Source organism: Jaculus jaculus, chromosome X (assembly GCF_020740685.1).
Source record: "Jaculus jaculus isolate mJacJac1 chromosome X, mJacJac1.mat.Y.cur, whole genome shotgun sequence".
In the NCBI taxonomy this organism is placed as follows: Eukaryota; Metazoa; Chordata; class Mammalia; order Rodentia; family Dipodidae; genus Jaculus; species Jaculus jaculus.
Genome location: NC_059125.1, coordinates 63,309,681 through 63,337,571, shown reverse-complemented (window position 1 = coordinate 63,337,571; position 27,891 = coordinate 63,309,681). Strand labels below are relative to the sequence as shown.

Sequence of the window (27,891 nt, the reverse complement as noted above, 5' to 3'; positions counted from 1 at the left end):
AGGCATGCACCAGCATGCCTGGCTTCTATACTAACTTTTAAGTCTGGGCGTTCCTTCATCTTTTTAGGTTTTTTCTCAGGAGGACCCTTAAGCTTTTCTTTTTCCTGATTCCGTTTAAGCCTTCTCAGTTGCTCTTGAATCCTCCGTCGTTCTTTTCGCATCTCTTCTCGATGTTGCTCATCAAAAAGGGCAAATTTTCGACTGAATAACAGGGAGAGAAGGGGAAAAAAATCACAGGACCATAAGCAAACCTAAAGATCCTAAAAGCTTCCATATCAGAACCAAAGTCACCCATCCAAGATAAAATAAACTACCTGCCATTCTACATCTCCCATGAAACCAGCCCTCCATCTAGAGAGAGGAATTTCTGCCAGATGAAGTCCTTAGTAATCGCTAAGTTTTTTTTTTTTTTCTTTAACAAGTTTTGCTTTGAAGCCCAGGCTGATCTGGAAACCACTATGTAGTCTAGACTAGCCTGGAACTCATAATCTCCTTCCTTTATCTTCATGAATGGTAATATTATAGGTTTCCCCTGAGATTTTTGACAAACCAACAAGAATGCCAATGTTGCAAACATGGAATTTTCCTGATGATTTGGCTCTATTCAAACCCAAGAAAAATTTCAATTATGACAGACTACCACGGACAACTGTGTAGATTCCTGTCACTACAACTGAAACACATACTCTTGTCCTCATTGTTATTACTCTTCCTGGCACATTCAAAAGTGGTAAATCAAACTCACATAAATTCCTCATCTTTTGTGGTCCTTATACGCACATAGGCATCAATAACAGCTGGTTTTCGGACTGTCTCACAGCGAACATACTCCTTCCCGTCTTCATCCCGAAATGTACGATAAATCTTCAGACAGCGGCCAGTGGCAGAGGAGTTAAGGCTAGTCACAGAAGCTGTGTCATCGTCTCTGTGATTATTTCCTGATGCTGCTGAACCTGCTGCTGCAAGACAGAAAAATAATTCTAAACATTTCCCCCTATAACTCATATAACAATTTTCTTGGGGTTGAATGGAGACACTGAAGTTCAATATGCTACAAAACCATGAGCCAAGCCAGGAGTGTTGGAGGTCTTTAATCATAGCATGCAGTCAGGAAGCAGAGGTAGGAAGACTGTCAAGAGTTTGAGGCTACCCTGAGACTACATAGTGAATTACAGCCTGTGCTAGAGCAGGACACTACCTCAAAAAAAAAAAAAAAAAAAGCTGGGCATGGTGGCTCATGTCTCATGCCTTTAATCCCAGCACTTGGGAGGCAGAGGTAGGAGGATTGCCATGAGTTTGAGCCTACCCAGAGACTACATAGTAAATTATACATCAGCCTGGGCTAGGGTAAAACCCTACCTTGAAAAACCACACACACACACACACACACACACACACACACACACACACACACACACACACGAAGAACCACAGCCAAAAGCATACCCTGATTTCTCTCTCTCTCTCTCTCTTTTTTTTTTTTTTTTTCCTGAGGTAGGGTCTGGCATTAACCCAGGCTAGCCTGGGAAATTCACAATGTAGTCAAGATCTCAAACTCACGGCAATCCTCCTACCTTAGCCTCCTGAGTGCTGGAATTAAAGGCATGCATCACCTTACCTGGCAGAGAGAGTAGGAGCACCAGGGCCTCCTGCCAAATGAACTCCAGACACACGCACCACTTTGTGCATCTGGCCACAAGCCCATCCATCAGGCTTCACAAGCAAGCACCTTAACGGCTAAGCAAATCTTTCCAGCCCAAGTCCGTGTTCTTTAAGACTTAGTATATGCTTCTCAAATTTGCATAGGAACCACCTTAGAGATCTTGTAAAAATGTAGATAGTTATACATACTGTGGTCTAGGACCACATTAGTAAAGTCCCAGAGGACCAAAATGTTGCAAGGGACATTTCTCTTGACAAAGCAACCAAAACAAAGAAATTGTATAAAACTTTGACAGAGATGGCAAGACAAAGGTAAGACTAGTGTAAGTGATAATGGTTACTTGAATACTCATCCTTACACTTTATCCTCTCAGTGTCTACACCCATGTGTTCAACTGTCAGCTTAGCATCTAGTATTAGAAATGCCATGGGGGGGCTGGAGAGATGGCTTAGCAGTTAAGCGCTTGCCTGTGAAACCTAAGTACCCCTGTTCGCGGCTCGATTCCCCAGGACCCACGTTAGCCGGATGCACAAGGGGGGCGGACGCATCTGGAGTTCGTTTGCAGTGGCTGGAGGCCCTGGCGCGCCCATTCTCTCTATCTGCCTCTTTCTTTCTCTGTCACTCTCAAATAAATAAATAAAAATAAAAATAAAGAAATGCCATGGGGGCCAGGCGTGGTGGTGCATGCCTTTAATCCCAGCATTCAGGAAGCAGAGGCAGGAGGATTGCCGTGAGTTCGAGGCCACCCTGAGACTCCATAGTGAATTCCAGGTCAGCCTGGGCTAGAGTGAGACCCTACCTCGAAAAAAAAAAAAAAAAAGAAATGCCATGGGGACCTCATTATCCACTGTTTCCACTATCAACTTCTGCAAATTTTAGTGGATGATTTTTATCTACTTTTAGGGACTAAGACTCCTGTGAGATTCTTTTGAAAGCCATGAAACTATGCACAAATTGTATACTTGTATAGAATTTTACATGTAATTACAGAATTTAAAGGCAACCTTGCAAATTAATTTAGATTCTATATTTTATTTTAATGTATTTCACTTATTTATTTATTTTTTTTTAGGTAGGGTCTCACTTTAGCCCAGGCTTACCTGAAATTCACTACATTGGCTCAGAATGGCCTTGAATTCACAGTGATCTTCCAATCTCTGCCTCCCAAGTGCTGGGATTAAAGGCATGTATCACCACGCCTGGCTCTATATTTTATTTAAGTTTTTGGATCTGTAAAGGTAGGGTCTTGCTATGTAGCCCAAGTTTGGTTTGAACTCACAATTGCCCTGCCTCAGCCTCTAAAGGGCTGGGATTATAGGCATGCACCACACCTAGCCAGATTCTATATTTTTAAAATGCTTACCCTATAGGATGAATGTCCAGAAGAAAGCTGATTTAAAATATAGTAGTGGTATCCCTGGCTTGGTCAAGTACCTAACACATACAGAAGACGCAATAGATTGAAAGCATCTTTCCAATTTGCCCCAACAAACCAACCTAGTGTTCAGTTTATAGAAATTTCTAATTCATCTATAGACTTTTTTTGTTGTTTGTTTTGTTTGTTTTTTGAGGTAGGGTCTCAATCTAGCCCAGGCTGACCTGGAATTCACTCTGTACTCAGGGTGGCCTTGAACTCATGGCACTCCTCCTACCTCTGCCTCCCAAGTGCTGGGATTAAAGGTGTGCAACTCCCACGTCTGGCAACAGGCTTTTAAAAAATATTTTTATTTATTTGACAGAGAAAGAGATAGTGAGCAAAGAATGGGCGTGCCAGGGCCTCCAGCCACTGCAAACAAACTCGACATGAGTGACCCCTTGTACATCTGGCTAACATGGGTCCTGGGGAATCGAATCTGGGTCCTTTGGCTTCTATGCAGGCAAACGCCTTAACCACTAAGCCATCCCTCCAGCCCTTCAGGCGTTTTATACTATCTACTTTGTCTCCAGCTTTTTGACTCAGTAATAGTTTGCAGTTATTTATAACCCCCTTTTTACATTTTATTTATTTGAGAGGCAGGTAGAGAGACAACGGGTGTGCCAAAACCTCCCTCCAGCCACTGCAAACGAACTCCAAATTCATGTGCCACCTTGTACATCTGGCTTTACATGGGTATTGGGGAATCGAACCTGGGTCCTTTGTCTTTGCAGGCAAGTGCCTTACTGCTAAGCTCTCTCTCCGCCCTTATGCCCTTTTTTGGATCCTCTTTCTTTTTTGTGAAGCCATCAATACCCTCACCAAGTAGCATCCGTTGTAGTTCCTTCCGTTCCTGCTCCTCCCTTTCACGAGACAGCTGAGAGCTGGTTTTCTTGTTTTGCAGCATATTCTCAATATTCTTTCCCATTTCTTCAAAATCACTGTCTTCAGCTGAACTGCTGTCTGTGTCAGTTGATAAGACTTCAGTTGATGACAAAACCCTCACATGAGAAAAAATTAAATTAAAACAAAGGAAATATAAAGGTGTAGAAAGAGGGCTGGAGAGATGACTTAGTGGTTAAGGCATTTGCCTGCAAAGCCAAAGGACCCAGGTTCGACTCTCCAGGAGCCAAGTAAGCCAGATGCACAAGGGTGCACATTCATCTGGAGTTAATTTGCAATGGCTGGAGGTCCTGGCATGCCCATTCTCTCTCTCTCTCAAATAAATAAATCAGAGGATCGCCATGAATTCGAGGCCACCCTGAGACTCCATAGTGAATTCCAGGTCAGCCTGGGCTAGATAACAACCTCGGGTATGTCATCTACCTTTCTCTTTTAATCAGGGTCTTTCTTTGGCTTGGAGTTCACCAATTAGGCCAGACTGGCCAGTCAGCAACCCTCAGGGATTAACCTGTCTGCCTCCCCAGCACTGGCATTACAAGTATATGGCACCATGCCGAGCACTTTTATGTGGGTCTGGGATCTAATCCAGGCCCTCATGTTTGCAAGGCAAGGACTTTACCAAACATGATATCGTCATAGCCCCATAGATCTTTTTAAAAAGTATTTTATTTTTTATGTATTTGAGAGAGAGAAAGAGAGAGAGGGAAGATAGAGAGAATGAGCACACCAGGGCCTCCAACCACTGCAAATGAACTCCAGATGCATGTGCCACCTTGAGCATCTGGCTTAGATGGGTACTGGGGAATCAAATCTGAGTCCTTAGACTTTGTAGGTAAGAGCCTTAACTGCTGAGCCATCTCTCCAGGACTCCCCCCCCCCCCTTTTTGAGGTAAGGTCTCACTCTAGCCCAGGATGACCTGGAATTAGTCTTAGGCTAGCCGCAAACTCACAATGATCCTCCTAAGTAGGCCTCTCAAGTGCTGGGATTAAAGGTGTGTGCCACCATAGCCAGTCCCATGGATCATTTTATTTATTTATTTATTAAAGTCAGAGAAAATGAATGAATATGGGCGCACCAGGGCTTCCAGCCACTACAAACGAACTCCAGAGGCATGCGCCACCATGTGCATCTGGCTTACGAGGGACCTGGAGAATCAAACCCGGGTCCCTGGGCTTCACAGACAAGCACCTTTGCCACTAAGCCATCTCTCTAGTCCCCTATGGGTCATTTAAAAATATTTTATTTATTTGAAAGAGAGAAAGAGAAAGGCAGAGGCAGATAAAGGGAATGGGCACACCAAGACCTCTAGCCACTGCTAACAAACTCCATATGCATATACCCATGTTCATGTGGCTTATGTGGGGACTGGGGAATGGAACCTGGGTCCTGAGGCTTTGTAGCCAAGCCATCTTTCCAGCCCATCATGGGTCATTTTTTTCTTATATTTTTATTTATTTGACAGAGAAAGGGGGAGGGAGGAAAAGACAGTGAGGGACGTAGAAAGACAGAGTGGAGATGGGCATGCCAGGGCCTCAGCCACTGTAGACGAACTCCAGACGCGTGCATCCTCTTGTTCATCTGGCTAACATGGGTCCTGGGGAATTGAACCTGGGTCCTTTAGCTTTGCAGGCAAATGCCTTAACTGCTAAGCCATCCCTCCAGCCTCCCTCATGGATCATTTTTAATAGTACATTACTATTCTGTCACAACAAAGTCTTCCAAAGAAAACCCTGTCACCTATTACTACTGTAAAGAATGTCAGGCCCAGCCCAAGTTAGAACATAAAAGCTGCCACAGAACCTAGATATTAAGCCACACAGGGGTTCATTTGCACCAGCAAGAGACCCTGGCATAACCCCCTTAAACACACATACAAATAAATTTTAAAAAGATTTTTTAAAAATTACTTATTTATTTGAGAGAGAGAGACAGAAAGAGGCAGGCAAAGGGAGGGGGAGGTGGAAGGGAGTAAAAGAGTAAGAGAATAAGCACACCAGAACCTCTAGTTACTACAAACGAAGTCCAGATACATGTTACCTTGAGCATCTAGCTTTATGTGGGTACTGAGGAATCAAACCCAGGATCTTAGGCTTTGTAGGCAAGTGTCTTAACTGCTGAGCCATCTCTCCATCCCCCAAAACGATTTAAGCTGGGTTGGAGAGGTGGCTTAGTGGTTAAGGTGCTTGCCAGTAAAGCCTAAGGACCTGGGTTTGATTCTCCAGATCCCATGTAAGCCCAATGCACATGGTGACACATGAATCTGGAGTTTGTTTGCAGTGTCTAGAAGCAATGGCATGCCCATTCTCTCTCTCCCTCTCTAATAAATAAAAACAAAATATTTTTTAAAATGATTTAAGCCAAAAGCATGCTCAGGATCATTATAAAAGAGGTGGCAGAAAGAATGTAAGAGACAAAAGAAGTGTTTTGCAATAATTCTTCCAGACACAAAAGTGGTCATGGTATTCATGACCTTACAGTGGCTGATACTATCTACACAAGACCTGTATAACAGAAGGGAAAAATGATGACATAAAATAAAAGAAACACCATTTGAAAAAAGGGATTCACTGGAGGCAGAATTTGGGAAGGGGAAAGATGTATGGAGGGAGGGGGGATATGATCATGGTATATTATCTGTATGTAAGGAACTTGTCAACAACAAGTTAAAAAAAAAAAACAGTATCTAGAGGCTAGGGAAAAATCTGTGACAGAACATTTGCCTGGTTGGTACAAGATTGTTAGTTTTATCTTTAGCACTTCTAAAATAAAACTAATCGAAAACCGTCCCTCTGCTTTCTGGCCTACACTTTTAAAAAGCACTGAAACAGCATACTTGTTCTGTAGATCAAAGATACGCTGGCATTCCTCTTTGTAACGTTCTTGATGTTCAGCCACAGAAAACCTTGATCCACGGGCAAATTTGCTCATGGGCCCTTCTCCAGAGCGAGCCTGCTCTGTTGACATCGTGCGTACCACATCAATAACTTCCCAGCGAGACAACTTTTTAATCTACGAGACAAACATACAACTATATATACACAAATTATTCAGGGATTTCAAAAGACAAAAACGGCCATGATTGGAGATATACACCAAAACAAACAAACAAAAAATCATCTCAAAGCAGATTAAACAAAGTTTTGGGGAACTATAGAGGGCCTATCATGATCTAAATCACATAGAAACTTCACATCAGCTTCCAAGTCTATTTATATACAAAGCATCTCTGAGCCCCTAAGTTTTCTTCTAGACCCACCTCTTCCTCAGGCACACCAAATTTACGAAGAAGTTGCTTGGCGTTTTTCAGAGAAAGGCGACGAAGATCTGCATCTGTTCCTGTCACTGTCTTCTTCACTGGCTGAGGCTCCTTATCATCCTTCCTCAAAGAAAAACAAGTGTGAATACCAGGATGAATTCCTTACTGTAGGTATCTATGTCATTCTGCCAAATCAACCACATTCCAGGCTCTTCACTATTCATTTCTACTCCTCAATCCTCATATCTTCCTCTTATGGTTTATCTCCTAGAAATTCAAAGAGTCTTACCTTCTGCTGTGTTGGTTTGTTTGGAATCTTCACATAGGAGAATCCTTCACCACAGCCTGTAGGATCTGCCACCCCAGTCACTTCTAGGAGACATTTGCCCTTCATGGCAGCAATGAAAGCTCTTGTGGTATTCCAAGGAGCAGTGCGGACCTGAGGTACAGAAAAAGATTCTCAGGAATATATGGAATATGGAACATTTGCTCCATGCCTAACCACTACCTAGAAAGATAGAATGATTACACTGAACATTTTTCATACTTTTTGTTGTTTTTTTTTGTTTGTTTTTCGAGGTAGGGTCTCACTCTGGCCCAGGCTGACCTGGATGGAATTCACTACGTCATCTCAGGGTGGCCTCGAAATCATGGTCGTCCTCCTACCTCTGCCTCCCAAGTGCTGGGATTAAAGGTGTGCGCCACCACGCCCGGCTTTTATTTTTATTTAAGTTATCCATATATCAAGTTAAAGATGTCTATACAATGTTTGGCTCACTTCTATGTACTTAGATCATGATATTAAGTAGAAGTCAAGAGCACAACTAGGCTATAAAAAAATATGAGAAATTGTGGACTTCACTAAGTGTTCTTAAAGGTAGTATCTCCCATGATGTCCAAAGCTAGGATGACTGAATTTATCATCCAAATGTTCAATGGCATTATTTATTTATTTGAGAGAGAAAAGAAGAGAGATATAGGCAGATCGAAAGAGAATGGGCATGCCTTTAGAGCTGCAAGCTCCAGATGCATGTGCCACCTTGTGCATCTGGTTTATGTGAGTTGGGGAATCGAACCTGGGTCCTTTGTCTTTGCAGGCAGGCAGCTTATCCACTAAGCCATTTCTCCATCCCTCAAATGGCATTTTTTTGAAACAGGGTCTCTAGTCCTGGCTTGTCTGGAACTCCATATATAGCTGAAATATGACCCTGAACTTCTGATCCTATTCCTTCCATCTCCAGGGACCTAGGATTACAGATATGTGTTACCATACTTTTTATTCTGTGAGGAAGATCAAATCTAGGGTCTCCTACATGCTAGGCAAGCACTTTACTAACTGAGCTATGCAGTCTCAGGTTAGACTCAAACTGAAGGTCATCCTTCTACCTCAGCCTTCAGAGTGCTGGGATTAAAGGTGTGTGCCACCACGCCTGGCTCAACAAAATTCTTAATTAAATTTGTATACAATGTCAATTTTCACACCAATCTCAAAATTATAGTAAAGTACAATTTAAAAAAATTCAAGTAATTCATAAAATTGTATCTAATGCGGCTGGAGAGATGGCTTAGCAGTTAAAGGACTTGGCTGCAAAGCCTAATGAGCTGGGTTTGATTTCCCAGTACCCACATAAACCACATGTTCAAGGGTGGTGCCTGTGTCTGGAGTTCATTTGCAGTGGTTGGAGGCCCTGGCACACCGCTTCTCTCTATCTGACCCCCCTCTCAAATAAATAGATAAAAATTTAAAAACCAGAGTCTAGGTGGTACTGGCAGAGAAAAGAACTTATTCATATATGCAAGACTCAAATCATATAGAAACTAAGGACTCCTTTCCACTGTTTTGTTCTGTTTCAGATAGGGTCTCATGTAGCTCAGGCTAGGCTGACTTCAAACTTCTTATGCAGTCAAGGCTAGCTAAGAACCTTAGAAAATAAAAAGCCATAAAGTTTCTTAACACCAGACTGGTATTATCAAGTTTTTGTTTTAAAAGATCACACAATCCAGGCATGGTGATGCACACTTTTAATCCCAGGACTCAGGAGGCATATGTAAGAGAACTGCCATGAGTTCCAGGCCTCCCTGAGACTACATAGTGAATTCCATGGCAGCCTGAGCTAGAGCGAGGCCATCCCTGGAATAATAATAATAATAACAATAATAATAATGATGATGCCAGGTGTGATGACTTATGCCTGTAATCCCAGCACTATTAAAGGGCAGCCTTCACTACAAAGCCAGTACAGACCAGCTTGGGCTAAATGAGACCTTATCTTTAAGCATTAATCCCTGGACTTCTGCAAAAGTTTCACACAGTCCTTACTACACCTAGCTGTATAGCCCTCAAATCTTGAATCATCTTCCCAGAAAGCAAATCAAATAACTGTCCAATTGGCAAGTCACAATTTTACCCAAAATCTTCAATATCCATAAAACTGGGGAGATAGCTCAGTATGTAAAGTGCCTACTATACAGGCATGAGGACCTGAGTTTGATTCCCAGAACCCATGCAAGATGCTGGACATGGTTGCAGGTACCTATAATCTTAGCTCAGGGGAAGAAGAGATAGGTGGGGTATCTGGGGCTCACTGGCCAGCAAGTTTAGCCTAACTTATGACCTCTAGGCAAGCAAGACCCTGTCTCAAAGAAGACTGACAACGTTCCTGAAGATGAAACCCAAGGTTGTCCTCTGGCCTCCATATGCACCATATGCACATGTGAGCCCATGCATACATGAACACACACATGCACAACACACGCAAGTGTGTGTGGACAAAAAAGTCAGTAGGGTGAATTTGAGTCAGATGTATATAAAGTAATGTTCTCTTATCTAAACAACTTTTTAAATCAAGGGCTGCACAGATGGCTTAGCAATTAAGGCACTTGCCTGGAAAGTCAAAGAACGTAGGTTTGATTCCCCAGGGCCCATGTAACCAAAAGGCACAAGGTGGCACATGCATCTGGAGTTCATTTGCAGTGGCTGGAGGCTCTGGTAAGCCCATTCTCTCTGTCCCCCATCTCTCTATCTGCCTCTTTCTGTCTCTCTTAAATAAAATAAATACATATAAAAATAATCAAAAGGTGCTCACTTCGGCAGCACATATACAGAGAACAATACAGAGAAGATTAACATGGCCCCAACGCAAGGATGACACGCAAATTCGTGAAGCGTTCCATATTTTAAAAAAATAATAATAATCAAAAGCCCGGGCATGGTGGCATACACCTGTAATCCCAGCACTAGGAAGACAGAGGTAGTCAAATCACTCAGTTTTAGGTCAGCCTGGGACTACAGATTAAGTTTCAGGTCATCCAGGTCTAGAATGAGATGCTGCCTTGAAAAAACAACAATGAAATTTTACAAAAGTAAAACGTGGGCTGGAAAACTGGCTCAGCAGTTAAGGTATTTGCATGCAAAGCCTACTAACATGAGTTGGATTCCCCAGGACCCACATAAAGCTAGATGTGTCACAAAGTGGTACATGCATCTGGAGTTTGTTTGCACAGCTGGAGGCCCTGGTGTGCTCATTCTCTCTCTTCAATCTCTTTCTGCTTGCACATAAATAAATAAAAATATTTTTATAAAGTAAAACAGAGCCAGGTGTGGTGGCACATGCCTTTAATCCCAGCACTTGAGAGACAGAGGTAGGAGGATCTCCATGAGTTCGAAGCTACCCTGCCACTACATAGTGAATTCCAGGTCAGCCTGAGCTAGAATGAGACCCTACCTTGAAAAACCAAAAAGTAAAACAGGCTGGGGAGATGGTTCACCAGTTAAAGGCACTGCTTGCAAAGCCTATGAGCCTAGGTTCAATTCTCCAGATGTACAAAGTGGAACACACTGCTAGAGTTTGTTTGCAGCAGCAAGAAGCCCTGGGACATCCATACTCTACCCTCTCAGATCACACACACACACACACACACACACAAAGAATAAAGGGCTGGAGATATGGCTTAGCAGTTAAGGTACATGTCTATGTAGCCTAAGGACCCAGGTTCAATTCTCCAGGTCCACGTAAGCCAGATGTACATGGTGGCACATGCATCTGGAGTTCGTTTGCAGTGGCCACAAGCTCTGGAGCACCCATTCTATCTGTTTGTCTGTCTCTTTCTCTCCGTCTCAAATAAATAAATAAATCTTTAAAAATGAATAAAAATTTTCAAAAATTAAAACCAGTAGCTTGGGCTGGAGAGATGGCGTAGCGGTTAAGCGCTTGCCTGTGAAGCCTAAGGACCCCGGTTCAAGGCTCGGTTCCCCAGGTCCCATGTTAGCCAGATGCACAAGGGGGCGCACGCGTCTGGAGTTCGTTTGCAGAGGCTGGAAGCCCTGGCGCGCCCATTCTCTCTCTCTGCCTCTATCTTTCTTTCTCTCTGTGACTGTCGCTCTCAAATAAATAAATTTTAAAAAATTTAAAAAAAAACAGTAACTAGAAAGTTTTTCTCTGTACTAGTGGTTAAGAGGTACTTGCCTGAAAAGTCTACTGGCCCAGGTTCAATTACCAAGCCACCAACATAAACTGAACAAAGAAAGTGGCATAAGCATCTTCTTTTTGTTTACAGGGCCAAAAGGCCTGGTGTGAGTGTGTGTGTGTGAGAGAGAGACACACACACACACACACACACAAGTAAATTAAAAAAATACTAAGAAAGTCAGGCAAGGTGGCACACACCTTTAATCGCAGCACTTGGGATGCAGAGGTAAGAGGGATCGCCATAAGTTCAAGGCCAGCCTTAAACAGTCAGCTTGAGGTCAGCCTGGGCTTCTTGATTCTGTCTCAAAAAAAAAAAAAAAAGAACAAAAGAACAAAAAAAGAAAGGAAGGAAGGAAGGAAGGGCAGGCAGGCTGGAGAGATAATATAGCAATTAAGACTCTTGCTGTCTGTAGTATGTTTGCAGTGGTCAGGGGCCCTGGTGTGCCCATTCTCCTTTTCTCTTTCTCCCCTTCTTGCTGTCTTATAAATAAACTTTTTGAAAAGGAGATGGGCTTGGGATAGAACTCATTTGGTAAGGTGTTTGCATTCCATGCATAAAGCCATTGGTTCAATTCCCAGCATGGCATACAACTGGGCATGATGGCACTTGGGAGCAAGTGACAGGAAGATTACATTGAGTTTAAGGATAGTCTGGGACACATAATACCTATCTTGGGAGACGAGAAAAGAGGAAGGGGAAGGGAAGGGAAAGGGAAGAATCTACTAAAACAACAACCTACATATTCACCCACTGGCGCTTTGAAAATGAGAGGTTCCTGTGCAAAATAATGTACTTAGACCCTAAGTTTCAACATAAAAAGAAACTAAAAACAGATCAAAGGCCTAATGTAAAACAGTAATGCTCTTTGAAGAAAACATAGCAGAAAACTTTCAAGAAAATGTAATCTCAGCATTTGGGAAGTAAAAGAAGGATTACACAATTCAAGGTCATTCTCAATCAAGTAGCAAATTTAAGGCCAGCCTGGACTACATGAGATCCTGTCTCAGAAAAAAACAAAAACAAACAAAACCAAAAACCAAACCACAGCATAGGGTAATAGGCATAAAGCCACCACACCATGCACCAAATCTGAGATATTTAAACCATGAAATTCACAAAAATAGATTGGTGTTACTGATATTTGTTAGTGTCTAGGGAAAGAGTATTTAATAGGTATGGAGTTTTCCTTTAAAATTTTTGTTTATTTTTACTTATTTGAGAGCGGCAGACAGAGATAGAAAGACAGAGATAAAGAATGGGCGCGCCAGGGCCTCCAGCCACTGAAAACCGAAATCCAGATGCTTGCGCCCCCTTGTGCATCTGGCTAACGCGGGTCCTGGGGAATCGAGCCTTGAACCGGGGTCCTCAGGCTTCATAGGCAAGCGCTTAACTGCTAAACCATCTCTCCAGCCCGAGTTTTTCAGTTTTAAAAGATATGGAAGTACCTTGTTAGTGCAGTAGTACGGCTTAAGCATCATAAAAGATAAGGAAGCTGGGCATGGTGATACATGCCTTTAGTCCCATCAGTTGGTAGGCAGAGGTAGGAGGATCACTACCCGAAGGTCATGTAGAAACTACATACTGAATTTCAGGTCAGCCTGGGCTAGAGCAAGACCTAACTTTGAAAAACCAAAAAAAAAAAAGAGAGAGAGAGGAATTCTGGAGATGGTTGCAAAACAATGTGAATGTCTTTAACAATACTGAACTGTACACTTAAAGGTGCTAAATTTGATATATAGTTTATCGCCATTTTTTATTTATGTCTTTGGAGGGGTATCGTGTCAAGGTTATAGACCAGAGTGCCTAAAACTCACTAGGCCCAGTCTGGCCTTGAACTTAAAGCAGTCTATGGCCTCAGTCTCCTAAGGGCTGGAATTAAAGGCATAGCCCACCACAGGCAGCTTTTTGCCACAATTTAAAAACATACATTGGGGAACACTCAGGAGCCATAGATCGTTGTTAGAAAATTTTCAGTGCCAGGGATGGGATACCACCAGTGATTTGTTGGCCAGGGAGGTCCCTCATGCCCCCAAAACATTATAGGCCATTGCTAAGGCCCTTGGTTTCCCACCAGGAATAGATGGTAAGACCCTATTGCTGAAGACTCCACATACTTGGGCTGCAAGGCCACTGAGAAATCCCGCTGGAACTGAGCTGATAACCTCCTCCATGTAGACTAGCTGACAGAAAGCTGGAAGAAGCTATTCTACATGTAGTTCAATGGGAGAAAGAGATACCACCAGTGAAGATACTCAACAGTAGACACTGCAAGCCTTGTATTTGGCCAGACGGGCCAAATGAGCCAACGGGTGAATAGTGGCATGTCTGTCAGGGTGGAAACCAACTGCCTTCCAATTGGACTGGAGGCCAGCTCCATGGGGGGGGGAACACAACCCTGATACTGAAAACTTAAAACAGGGGTAATCATGAACCCTAGAGGTGTAACATCTGCTGATGTCTGGAAAAATGTATATACTATGCTTATCAAACTGCCTAGTAAGCACTTCTCTTAATATTTATACCCTTATATTAATGCTACTCTCACTTTGGGTAGAGAATCTTCTCTTGTCAGATGGCAGTGACCTTGGGATGATTCAGAAGGCATCATAGTGCTGGAAAGAAGTGACTGGAGTACTGAGTAACATCGTGATCACACCTTCCAAGGCTCAGGGTCTAATGTGTAAGAGGTGGCAAAAAGAATGTAAGAGCCAAAGGAAGGGTAGGACTCCTTACAATGTGCTCCCTCCAGACATAAAATGGCCTGGATATCCATGACCTCATAGTGCCTGAACAAGACCATTATAATAGGAGGAAAAGATCATGACATCAAAATAAAAGAGAGATTGATTGAGATGGGAAGGGGATATGATGGAGAATGGAATTTCAAAGGGGAAAGTGGGGCAGGAGGGAGGGTATTTTCCATGGGATATTTTTTATAATCATGGAAAATGTTAAGAAAAATTAAGAAAAAAATAAATAACTTGGAAAAAAACATACATTGGGCTGGAGAGGTGACTTAGCAATTGAGGTGCTTGCCTGTGAAGCCTAAGGACCCATGTTCGACTCTTTAGATCCCGCATATGCCAGATGCACAAAGGTGAGGCAAGTGCAAGTTTGCACATGCCCACTAGGAGACGCAAACATCTGGAGTTCGATTGCAGTGGCTGAGGTCATGACAAGCCAATTCTCTCTGTCTCTCTCTAAACTAAAAAAAAAAAAAATAGAGCCAGGCATGGTGTCACACACTTTTAATCCCAGCACTTGGGAGGCAGGGGTAGGAGGATCGCTGTAAGTTCAAGGCCAACCTGGGCTAGTGTAAGACCCTACCTCAATACACAAAAATAATAGAGATAGCTCAATACTTATAGCACTTGCCTACTGTAGTGCTTTTTATGGAAGTCCCCCAATAGGTTCAGGAGTTTTACTAAAGCTTCTTGGACTTCCAGCTACCTGACCAGAGAAGGTGTTACTGTGGGCAGATCTGAATTCAAGCCTGAGATATGCAAAGGGTCTGGGTTCCCTACTGCACTTTTGTGCTCTTGCTTTTGGTGGGGGTTTTCTCTTTTTCGCCATTAGGGAACTTCCCCATTCAGGAAATGAATGTCATTCTTCCTATAACTGTGTTTTGTTTGTAGGTTCATCCCAGCAACCTGAGATTGTCTACTATATCTGCCAAGCCTAATGACCCAGGTTTGACTCCAGTACCCATGTAAAGTCAGATGCACAGAGTGGTGCACGTATCTAGAGTATCTACCCATTCATTCTCTGTCACTGCTTAAAAATAGTAATTAAAATATTTGGGCTGGAGAGATGGCTCAGCTGTTAAAGTGCTGGCATGGAAAACCTAATGTCCTGGTTCAATTCCCTGGTACCCACATAATAGCCAGATGCATAGAGTGACACATACATCTGGAACTCCTTTGCAGTAGCAACAGACCCTGTCAGTCCCATTTCTCTCTTTCTCTAGTAAATAAATATTTTAAAAATATATATATTCAAAAGAATCATGGGGGCCAAGCATAGTAGTACACGCCTTCAATCCCAGCAGTTGGTAGGCAAAGGGTGGAGGAATGACATGAGTTTGAGGCCACCCTGAGACAACATAGTGAATTCCAGGTCAGCCTGAACTAGAGTAGAACCCTACCTTGAAAAATCAAAAACAGACAGACAAAAAAAAAAAAAAAAAAAAAAAAAAAAAAAAAAAAAAAACAGTAAGCATTGTGGCACACAACCTTAATCTCAGCACTTGGGAGGTAGAGATAGAAGGATTGCTGTGAGTCTCAGTCCACCCAGAGGCTACAAAGTAGTTCCAGGTCAGCCTGGGCTAGAGTAAAACCTTACCTGGAGGTAGGGGGACAACTTTTGGGAAGGGAAATGATCAGCAGTTAAAGGTGCTTGCTTTCAAAACCTGTTGGCATGGGTTCAGTTTCCTAGTACCCACATAAAGCCAGACACAGAAATTGATACATGTATCTGGCATTCATTTACAGTGGCAAATGACCCTGACTTGCCCCCCCCCCAATATACAAATAAATAAAAATATATTCTAGGTCAGCCGGGGCTAGACTGAGACCATACCTTGAAATAAGATGAGGTGAGGAATTCACAAATGTAAACATAAATCAAAACATCAAACACATTAAAACATATGTAAAACACACACATATATAATATGCTAAATACCTATCAAACATGGGGTCTTATGAAAGCCTAGCTGGGTTAAAATTCACTATGTAGCCAAGGATGACCACTAACTCATGATCCTCTAGCCTCTACCTTCCAGGAGCTAAGATTACAACATGTGCCACTGCATTTAGTTACATGTATAGCTTTATTTATTTATTTTTTATTTTTGAGTGTGAGAGAGAGAATTGGTAGGCCAAGGCCTCAGCCATGACAATTGAACTTCAGATACTTACACCACCTAGTAGGCATGTGTGACCTTGTGCTTGCCTCACCTTTGCATATGGCTTACGTGGGATACGGAGAGTCATACATGCATCCTTAGGCACCGCTAAGCCCTTGCCTGTGAAGCCTAAGGACCCTGGTTCAAGGCTCAATTCCCCAGGACTCACGTTAGCCAGATGCACAAGGGGGCCCACTCTCCTCTCTCTCTCTGCCTCTTTTTCCCTCTGTCTGTCGCATTCAAATAAATAAAAATGAACAAATTTTTAAAAATTCAAAAAAACATCAATTTTATATCAATAAAATTTTCTTTTAAAAGGCTGAATGAGGCTGGAGAGATGGTTTAGCGGTTGAGCGCTTGCCTATGAAGCCTAAGGACCCTGGTTTGAGGCTCGACTCCCCAGGACCCATGTTAGCCAGATGCACAAGGGGGCATACACATCTGGAGTTCATGTGCAGTGGCTGGAGGCCCTGGCATGCTCATTCTCTATCTATCTCTATCTGCCTCTTTCTCTCTCTGTCTGTCACTCTCAAAATAAATAAATAAATATTTTTTTAAAAAAGGCTGAATGAGGGCTGGAGAAGTGGCTTAGCGGTTACGTGCTTGCCTGTGAAGCCTAAGGACCCCGGTTCAAGGCTCGATTCCCCAGGACCCACGTTAGCCAGATGCACAAGGGGGCACACGCGTCTGGAGTTCGTTTGCAGTGGTTGGAAGCCCTGGCGCGCCCATTCTCTCTCTCTTTCTCTCTGTCTGTCACTCTCAAATAAATAAATAATAATTTTTTTAAAAAGGCTGAATGAGCTCTGGAGAGATGGCACTTGCCTACGAAGGCTAAGGACCCAGGTGTGATTCTCCAGGACTGACGTAAGCTAGATGCACAAGGTGGTACATGTATCTGGAATTTGTTTGCAGTGCCTGGAGGACCTTGTATGCCCATCCTATCTCTCTCCCCCTATTTTTTTCTTTTTCTTTTTTTTTTTTTTTTTGGTTTTTCAAGGTAGGGTCTCACTCTGGCCCAGGCTGACCTGGAATTCACTATGTAGTCTCAGGGTAGCCTTGAACTCATGGTGATCCTCCTACGTCTGCCTCACTAATGATGGGATTAAAGGTATGTGCCACCACGCTGGGCTTCATTGCATATCTCTTGCTCCCTTCTCTCTCTCCCTCCAATGAATAAATTTAAAAAAAAGCCAGGTGTGGTGGCGCACACCTTTAATCCCAGCACTCGGGAGACAGGGGTAGAAGAATCACTGTGAGTTCGAGGCCACCCTGAGACTACATAGTAAATTCAAGGTCAGACTGGGATAGAGTGAGACCCTACCTTGACAAACCAAAAAAAAAAAAAGTTGGAAAGATGGCCTAGTTATTAAGGCATTTTCAGGCAAAGCCAAAGGACCCAAGTTTGATTCCCTAGTACCCATGTAAAGCCAGATGCACAAGGTGGTTTACGTGTCTAGAGTTTGCTTGTAGTGGCTAGAGTGGCCCTGGATGCTTGTAGTGCAAATAAATAAATAAATAAATAAAAAGTATGAATAAATAAATAAATAAATAAAAAATAAATAAATAAAAAGTATGAATGAGAATTAAGATACACTGATGAAGAAGAATGTTGCTGGGCATGGTGGTACACATATGTATTTTCATCACTTAGGAAGGAGAAGCAGGATTTTGATTGGGAGGCAGATATAGGAGGGTAACTGTAAGTTTGAGGCCACTCTGGAGCTACAGAGTGCCAGGTCTGCCTGGGCTAGAGTGAAAATCTACCTAGAAAAAGCAAGCAAACAACACAACAGAAGGATTTTGAGCTCTAGGCCAGCCTTGATTACAGAGCAAGATGTCTCAAAAAGCTTAATTTGTAGCTAGGAATGGTGGTGCACGCCTTTAATCCCATCACTTGGGAGGTAGAGGTAGGAGGATCATCATGAGTTCGAGTCCACCCTGAGACCACATAGTGAATTCCAGTTCAGCATGGGCTAGAATGAGACCCTACTTCGAAAAACAGAAACAAAACAAAACAAAAAAACCACATAATTTGTAAAGCCTTACTTCATCATCAATCTTCATCTGAAAATCTTCTTCGTTTTCTTCTTCGGGAGCAAAAAAGGACTTCTCTCCATAGCCAGCATCCTGAAAGAGGGTAATTCAATACATAAACAAAACTACCGGAAAAAACATAAAGCACAAGTTTTACTGAATACTAAATACAGAATGCCAAAGCATATTTGGCATAAAGGATAGCTTCTATAAAGTGTTCAATATATTCATTACCATTGCACATCCTTAAGTATTAGAAGACACACCAAATTCCTTGGAATTTACTGAGCTAGAGATGTTGCTTAGTGGTAGAATGTTTGCCTAGCATGTGTAAGGCGCTGACTTCTGCCTCTAACACACATAAAAAAATTTTTAGCTGGGTGTTGAAGTGCACACCATTAATCCCAGCACTTGGGAGGCAGAAGTAGGAGGATCTCCATAAGTTTGAGGCCATCCTAAGACTACATAGTTAATTCCAGGTTAGCCTGGACTTGAGTGAGACCCTACCTCGAAAAACCAGAAGAAATTATTTAGGGCTGGAGAGATGGCTTAGCAGTTAAGGCGTTTTCCTGCAAAGCCAAAGGATCCTGGTTCAACTCTCCAGGACCCACATAAGCCATATGCACAAGGGGACACATGCATCTTGAGTTCATTTGCATTGGCTGGAGGCCCTGGTGTGCCCATTCCCTCTCTCTCAAATAAATAAATAAATGAAATATTTTTAAAAGTATTTTTAAAAATCTCAATAGTGATTATCAGGTGTGATGGTGCACACCTTAATCCCACCACTGGGGAGGTTGATGTAGGAAGTTCACTGTGAGTTTGAGGCCAGCATGGGATACAGATTGAGTTCAAGGTCAGCCTGGACCAGAGTGAGACCCAGCTTCAAAGAAAACAAAACAAAATAAAAATGAAAACAAACACAAAAACCTCAAGAGAGGGCTGCCCTGGCCTACAACTGAACATCTTCTATTTGGACCCTACATATTGCATGTCCTTCAACCAAACTTGCAGTACTCCCCATCATCCCATTTCTACCTACCTGGGAAGCTGACAAGCATTTCCCTGCATGTTTTGCAAAGAAGTCACCACCCAAATGGATGAGCAATCCTTTTCAAAGCAGAACAAAGAGCTAGGGATATAGGTTAATTGGCATAGTGCTTTCCTAGCATGCAGGAAATCCTCACTACTGTATAAAACCTGGTTTGTTGGTATATTCCTGTAATCCCAGTACTTCAGAGGTGAGAAGACAGGTGGACCAGATAAGCTATATAACAATTTCAATCGGGATACATGTACCTCATAATGTTTGAATATTTTAAACTAATAAAAATCTGGAGCTGGCTCTGAAGTTAAAGTTATTTGCTTGCAGTCTAGGTTCATTTCCCCAATACCATGTAAAGCCAGATGCACAAAACAGTACATGTATTTGTAGCTCATATATGCACTGGCAGGAGACCTTGGTGCATCCATACTCTCTCAAATAAACAACCAACCAACCAGTCTTATCCATCTCTCTGAAAATAACCACAAGCATTAAAGAAGTGTTAAAAAAAAAAAGAAGTTGCTCACTTTCAGTCGCTGCTCTGCAGCTACCATGCTATAATAAGCACAGCATTGCTCTGGTGATACCATAGCTCTAATTTCCTCTTCTGTTGGTAAACGAAAATCAGACTTCAGCACCCACCAGTTTGAGTCCATCCCTGGAATAGATACAGAAAAACTGTCAATAGCAATAGCCAAAAATGCCGTAGGTAGCAAACAGGCCTAACTACTCAGCATGACTAGTTAGGAGAATCCCTGCTGCTAAAACTACATATGGTGCCTTCTTTTTTTTCTTCAAGGTAGGACTTCCTCTAATCCAGGCTAAACTAGAACTCACAATGTAGTCTCAGGCTGGCCTTGAACTCCTACCTACTACCTCAGCTTCCCAAGTGCTGGGATTAAAGGCGTGTGCAACCACACCCAGTGGCACCTTCTTTTGATGGTCATCAATTTCTATTTTACTAGCTATGTGCTTATTCTTTAGCTGGTAGACATTAATTCTTTGGACTTATGAGAAAATTATAGAGAAAACAAGTCACACTGGTAACCTGTACGTTTGAAGTCAGCACAGAGCTTTAGCCTCTTCCTGATGCTGCTTTCTGAATGTGATGGAAATGCTTTTTTAATATCTTCCATTCGGATCCTCCGTGGCCTATCTTTACTCTTCCAAAAGAGGCGGTAAATAAAAACCTGACAAATAAATCAAATAAATTTTATTAGCTAAAAGATAAGGTATTCACTAGGGTCACTTTCTCTCACTACACTCAGATTTTTTTTTTTTTTTTGAGGTAGGGTCTTGCTCTAGCCCAGGCTGACCTGGAATTCACTATGTAGTCTCAGGCTGGCCTCCAACTCAGAGTGATCCTCCTAGCACTGTATGCTGGTTTGATTCAGGTGTCCCTATAAACTTAGGTGTTCTGAATGCTAGGTTCCCAGCTGATGGAGATTTGGGAATTAACACCTTTTGGAGGGAATGTATCATTGGAGGTGGGCTTATGGGTGTTATAGCCAGTTTCCCCTTGACAGTGTTTAGCACACTCTCCTGTTGTCTTGTCCATCTTATGTTGGCCAGAGGGTGATATCTACCTTCTGCTCATGCCATCGTTTTCCCTGCCATTATGGAGCTTCTCCCTCAAGCTTATAAGCCAAAATAACCCCCTTTTTTCCCACAAGCTGCTCTTGGTTGGGTGATTTCTACCAGCAATGCAAACCTGACTGTAACACACTGCATCCCTAGTGCTGGGATTAAAGGCATGCACCACCACACCCAGCTGTTTTGATATTTATTAATGTGCCTGTAATTCTATACTAAGTTTTCATGTATTTCTTGACCCACACCATACTCCCACCTTACCTGCAGAAAGTCTCTAATGTGTGTATTGGCCCTTTTGGAGTTAGGACCAGGAACTTCAAACAGTGGGCACTGCTGGCCAACCACAAAAATATCCACTAATTCCCGAATGTAGTAACACTGTCTTGTTCGAATGATCAGGAAGTCAGTTTCGGGCATCTTATGAAGATAAATTGGAGCACGAAAAAGGTTGTTCTCAAATGCCTGACAAAAGTAAAGCCACAAAAATTAAATAGAGAGAAGCCCTGGGAAATTCAGTCAACTATTTAGAAAGGAAAATGGGCAGCCAGGTGTGGTGACACACACCTTTAACCCCAGCACTCCGGAGGCAGAGGTAGGAGGATTGCAGTGAGTTTGAGGCCACCCTGAGACTACTACATAGTGAATTCCAGGTCAGCCTGGACTAGAGTCAGACCTTACCTTAAAAAAAAAAAAAAGCCAGGCGTGGTGGCACATGCCTTTAATCCCAGTACTCAGGAGGCAGAGGTAGGGGGATCACCAAGAGTTTGAGGTCACCCTGAGACTACAGAGTGAATTCCAGGTCACCCTGAGCTAGAGTGAGACCCTACCTCGAATAAAAAAAAAAAGGAAAGGAAAATGGAGGGCTATGAGGAGATGGTTAAGGTGGTTTAAAGGTTCTTGCTGGTGAAGCCCAATGGCCTTGATTTGCTGCCCCAATACCTATGCAAAGCCTCCTGCCCTGATGTGTCCATATTCATTCTCTCTCTTTCTCTCTCTCTGAAATAATCATAATAAAAGAAAGGAAAATTTGGCTGTAGAGATGGCATAATGGTTAAGGCACCTGCAACGTCTAAGGACCCAGGTTCCATTCTCCAGGACCCACGTAAGCCAGATATACAAGGGGGTACATGGGCCTGGAGTTCTTTTGCAGGGACAGAGGCCCTGGCATACCCATTCTTTTCTCTATCTGTTTCTGTCTCTCTCAAATAAATTAATTTTAAAAAGGAAATGAAGCTTGTTGCTCTCTAGCTTCATTAGACCTAAGTCTTGTCAATAAAATGAACAAATTATCATTTGAATGTCAATAGGATTAATCTGTTTGTATTTTAGAATTCCAAAAGAAAAAACAGAGATGAGAGAATTGATGCTTGACTATAATCTCAGCACTCAGGAAGCTGAAGCAGAATTATACCAAGTTAGAAGCAGTCTGAGCTACATAGTGAGTTCTAGGCTAGCAGTGATTACAGATTAAGACTAGGTCTCAAAAAACAGGAAGCAGAGCCAGGCGTGGTGGTGCATGCCTTTAATTCCTAGCACCTGGGAGGCAGAAGTAGATGCAAACAAACTCCAGACACACGCACCCCCTTGTGCATCTGACTAATGTGAATCCTAGGGAATAGAATGTGGGTCCTTTGGCATTGTCTTAACCGCTAACCCATCCCTCCAGACCTCATCTTGTGTTTTTGAATCTCACTTATATAATAAATTAAGACTTTCCATTAAAAAATATTGGCCCAAAGCCGGGCGTGGTGGTGCACGCCTTTAATCCCAGCACTCGGGAGGCAGAGGTAGGAGGATCGCCGTGAGTTCAAGGCCACCCTGAGACTACATAGTGAATTCCAGGTCAGCCTGGACCAGAGTGAGACCCTACCTCGAAAAACAAAAAAAAAATATTGGCCCAATCCCAGTGCACTAGCACATACCTTTAATCCTAGCCCTTGGGAGACTGAGGTCTGGAGATCGCTATCACTGTGAGTTCAAGGTCAGGTATACCCTGGCGGTGATTGGAATTTAACATTAAGAGTTTACATTAAGCAGGGCATGGTGGCCCAAGCCATTAATCCCAGTACTCAGGAGGCAGAGGTAGGAGGATTGCCATGAGTTCAAGGCCACCCTGAGACTACATAGTGAATTCCAGGGCAGCCTGAGATAGAGTGAGACCTTACCTAAAAAAACAAGAAGCAGAGAGGGAGAGTGGGAGAGAGGGATCAGCAACAGTTAAGGCACTTGCTTGCAAAGCCTGACAGCCAGGTTTCAATTCCCCAGTACCCTCATAAGGCCAGGTGCGTAAAGTGGAACATGCATTTGGACTTTGTTTGCAGAGGCAGGAGGCCCTGGTGCATGTATTCTCTTTATCTCTCTCTACTTGAGAACGTGTATGAAGACAATAATCAGAGTCCACAGTCCTAACCATTACCTTTCTCTAAAGACAAGAATCAAAATGTTCTTTGAGGGCTGGAGAGATTGCATAGTGGTTAAGGTGCTTGTCTGCAAAACCGAAGCATCCAGGTTTGATTCCCTAGGATCCAGGTAAGCCAGATGTACAAGGTGGCACATGTATCTGGAATTTGTTTGCAGTGGCACGCCCATTTTTTCTCTCCCTCTTTCCCTCTTGAATAAATAAATAAAAATAAAATGTTCTTCAGGTGAAGAATCTTCAGGTCATCGCTTACTATTAAGATGTATGGAAGAGGAGTCTCTTTCTGAATGTCTTGTAAAAAGAGGCAACTGTATAGACTCTTACTTTCTACAGAGGACATATCTTTGTTTCAGCCAACTCAGTGGAGGGTCAAAGAGTACAACACCCTCTCCCTGGACAAAGAGGATTGGAATATTCCATTTTGCTGAGTTATATATCTCTTCATCGATTTCTGTAGTAGTCACAGTTTCTTCTACACCTTCCAGTATCATATTTAAATGTTGATCATAAGTGTGTAACGTGCCTCAAAGCTCGTAGTCATTCTCATCTTCACATAAATTCATTCATCCAGGGGCTTCTCTACAGTATTGGTAGTTTGTTGCTGATTTTCATTATTTACCATGTTTAAAAAACCAGAGTTGTTTTATAGAAACTTGGAGAATGAAGAATAGACCACAGGCCAGTACTGAACATTAGTGTAGTTGAGCAGTGAAAGTGAAATTTTCTATTAACTTATGGTACATAATGCTGGGATATTAAAAAAATCACATTTGCCAGGCATGGTGGCGCACACCTTTAATCCCAGCACTTGAGAGGCAGAGGTCGGAGGATCGCCATGAGTTCAAAGCCACCCTGAGACTCCATAGTGAATCCCAGGTCAGGCTGAGCTACAGTGAGACCCTATAGTAAAAACCAAAAAAAAAAAATCACATTTAAGCCGGGCACGGTGGCACATGCCTTTAATCCCAGCACTTGGGAGGCAAAGGTAGGTGGATCACCGTGAGTTTGAGGCCACCCTGAGACTACATAGTGAATTCAAGGTCAGTCTGGGCTAGAGTGAGACCCTACCTCGAAAAGCCAAAAAAAATCACATTTGAGTGTGCAAAGCAATGATTTAAAACTAAGTACTTAAAGATACTTGCTGGTAGCTGGGCATGGTGGCACACACCTTTAATCCTAGCACTCAGGAGGCAGAGGTAGGAGGATCACCATGAGTTCAAGGCCACCCTGAGACTTCCAAGTCAGCCTGAGCTAGAGAGAGACCCTACCTAAAAAGGGGGGAGAGGGTATTACCATGGGATATTTTTTATAATCATGGAAAATGTTAATAAAAATTGAGAAAAAAATAAAGTGCTTATTGTCAGAAAAAAAAATTAAAAAAAAATGTTCTTTGAATGCATACAGCCCTGGGTTCAATCCCAAGCACTATACATACACATAAACATAGTGGCAAATGGAATACAGATGTAACTGACAAAGTCTATTCATTAATCAAAGCTAACCTCCAGCTCGTGATCATCCTGCCTGTGACTTTCTCATACTAGAATTAAGCATGTACCACCCTCCCTACTCTTTTGTCTTTTGGTGTTTTGGGACAGGGTCTCACTCTAGCTCAGGCTGATCTGAAACTCACTCTAGTCCCAGGCTGGTCTCAAACTCACAGCAGTTCTCTGCCTCTGCTTCCTGAGTGCTAGGATTAAAGGTGTGGACCACCGCATGTCTCAAAAAACTTTTTATCACCACCTGTGGTAGCTCATAAATGTAATCCTAGCACTCAGGAAGGCGTGGCAAAAGGACAACATGCTCCTCCACATAGGAAATGGCCTATATATCCATGACCTCACAGTGCCTCTACCTACACAAGACCACCATAATAGGAGGAAAAGATCATGACATCAAAAAAATGAGAGAGACTGATTAAGAAGGGGAGGGGACATGATGGACAGTGGAGTTTCAAAGGGGGAAGTGAGGGGAGGGAAAGAATTACGATGGGATATTGTTTACAATTATGGAAGTTGTCAATAAAATAATAATTTAAAAAATATCAGCAAGGGCTATCCAGTGAGTTCTAAACCTATAGGCAACAGAGAGACCTAAATCAACTGTGATATCCTGTCCAAACAACAACAAAAACATTAAAGGGCTACAGAGATGGCTTAGCAGTTAAAGTGCTTGCTTGCAAAGCTAAGGGCCCAGGTTCGATATTCCCAGTACCCATGTAAGCCAGATGTGCAAGGTGGCACATGTGTCTGGAGTTCATCTACAATGGCTAGAGGCATGGGTGTACCCATTCTCTCTATCTGCTGCCCACCCTCTCTCTTTTATCTCTCTCTCAAATAATTAAGAACAAATAAAAAATATTTTAAAAAAACTAAAATCTGGCACGTCTGTCATGGTGGAAACCAACTGCCCTCTAATTGGACTGGAAGCCAACTCCATGGGAGGGAATATATCCCTCATACTGAAAACCTACAACAGGGGTAGCCATGAGCCCTAGGGGTGTACTGTCTGCTGCTGTCTGGCTAAATGTATATACCATGCTCACTGAACTGCCCAATAAGCACTTCTCTTAATGTTCATACCCACATATTACTATTACTCTCACTTTTAGAGAACCTTCTCTTTTCAGATGGCAGTGACCTTGGAATGACGCAGAAGGCACCATGGTGCTGAGAAGTGACAGAGGCATGCTTGGCACTGAAATATCTTTATCACACCTTCCAAGGCTCAGGGTATATTGGGGAAAAGGTGGTAGAAATAATGTAAGAGCCAAAGTAAGAGTAGGACTCCTTACAACGTGCTCCTCCAGACACAAAATGGCCTGGATATCCATGACCTCACAGTGCCTGACACTACCTACACAAGACCATCATAACAGGAGCAAAAGATGATGACATCAAAATAAAGGAGACTGATTGAGGGGGAGGGAATATGATGGAGAACTGAGTTTCAAAGAGGAAAGTGGGGGGAGAGAGGGCATTACCTTAGGATATTGTTTACAATCATGAAAGCTGTTAATAAAAAACAAATTAATTATTTAAAAAAAAGCAAAAGCCAGGTGTGGTGGTGCATGCATTTAATCCCAGCACTCGGGAGGCCGAGGTAGGAGGATCGCCGTGAGTTCCAGGCCACCCTGAGAATAGAGTGAATTCCAGGTCAGCCTGGACTAGAGTGAAACCATACCTTGAAATTCCAAAAAACCAACAAAGAAACAACAACAACAAAACCTTAAAGCCAGTGTAACGGAACATGCCTTAAATCCCAGTACTTGAGAGGCAGACATAGGAGATTGCTGGGAGTTCCAGGCCTAACCTGGGACTACAGAATGAGTAGCAGGTCAGCCTGGGCGACAGTGAGATCCTTCCTCAAAAAACAAACAAAGCTGGGCATGGTAGCACACGTCTTTAGTCTCAGCATTTGGGAGGCAGAGATAGGAGGATCGCCATGAGTTCAAGGTCACCCTGAGACTACATAGTGAATTCCAGGTCAGCCTGGACTGGAGCAAGACCCTACCTCAAAAAACCAAAAAAAAGAAAAAAAATAAGACAGAGAGAAAAGGTGGCACATGGTTTTAATCCCAGCTCTGGGAAGGCAAAGACAGGAGGATCACCATGAATTTAAGGCCACCCTGAGACTACATAGTGATTTCAAGGTTAGCCTGAGCTACAGCAAGACCTTACCTCAAAAAAAAAAAAATTAAACACTTTTTTATGTTCAGCTAAAAAGTAACACAATCAGAGGAATGTTTTAAGAAAAAAAAATTCTGAAACAAATGATCATAAATGTTGGCAGGGATGTGGAAAAAGAGGAACCCTTCTACACTGCTGGTGGGAATGCAATCTGGTCCAGCCATTGTGGAAATCAGTGTGGAGGTTCCTAAAACAGCTAAAGATTGATCTACCATATGACCCAGCTATAGCACTCCTAGGCATATATCCAAAGGAATCATCTCATTTCCTTAGAAGTACGTGCTCAACCATGTTTATTGCTGCTCAATTTATAATAGCTGGGAAATGGAACCAGCCTAGATGTCCCTCAACTGATGAGTGGATAATGAAGATGTGGCACATTTATACAATGGAGTTCTACTCAGCGGTAAAGAAAAATGAGTTATGAAATTTGCAGAAAAATGGACGGACCTGGAAAGGATTATACTAAGTGAGGTAACCCAGGCCCAGAAAGCCAAG

At 42.7% G+C, this 27,891-nt stretch overlaps 1 protein-coding gene, 1 non-coding gene and 1 pseudogene across 2 annotated transcripts in view; 1 reads left to right on the top strand and 2 right to left on the bottom strand.

Annotated features, from left to right (window-relative positions):
• Taf1 (TATA-box binding protein associated factor 1) overlaps positions 1–27,891 on the bottom strand; it is a 108,288-nt gene that overhangs the window by 44,776 nt on the left and 35,621 nt on the right. The window contains 10 exon segments of the mRNA XM_012949308.2: positions 36–201; positions 746–959; positions 3,900–4,078; positions 6,815–6,990; positions 7,238–7,357; positions 7,527–7,676; positions 18,660–18,740; positions 20,220–20,350; positions 20,741–20,882; positions 21,547–21,747. Of these exon segments, the coding sequence (XP_012804762.2) occupies positions 36–201; positions 746–959; positions 3,900–4,078; positions 6,815–6,990; positions 7,238–7,357; positions 7,527–7,676; positions 18,660–18,740; positions 20,220–20,350; positions 20,741–20,882; positions 21,547–21,747 (1,560 nt within the window).
• On the top strand, positions 10,316–10,417 carry LOC123456873. Its single transcript, XR_006634746.1, has one exon. It is a non-coding gene; the product is annotated as a U6 spliceosomal RNA (small nuclear RNA).
• On the bottom strand, positions 24,025–24,326 carry LOC123456634 (annotated as a pseudogene).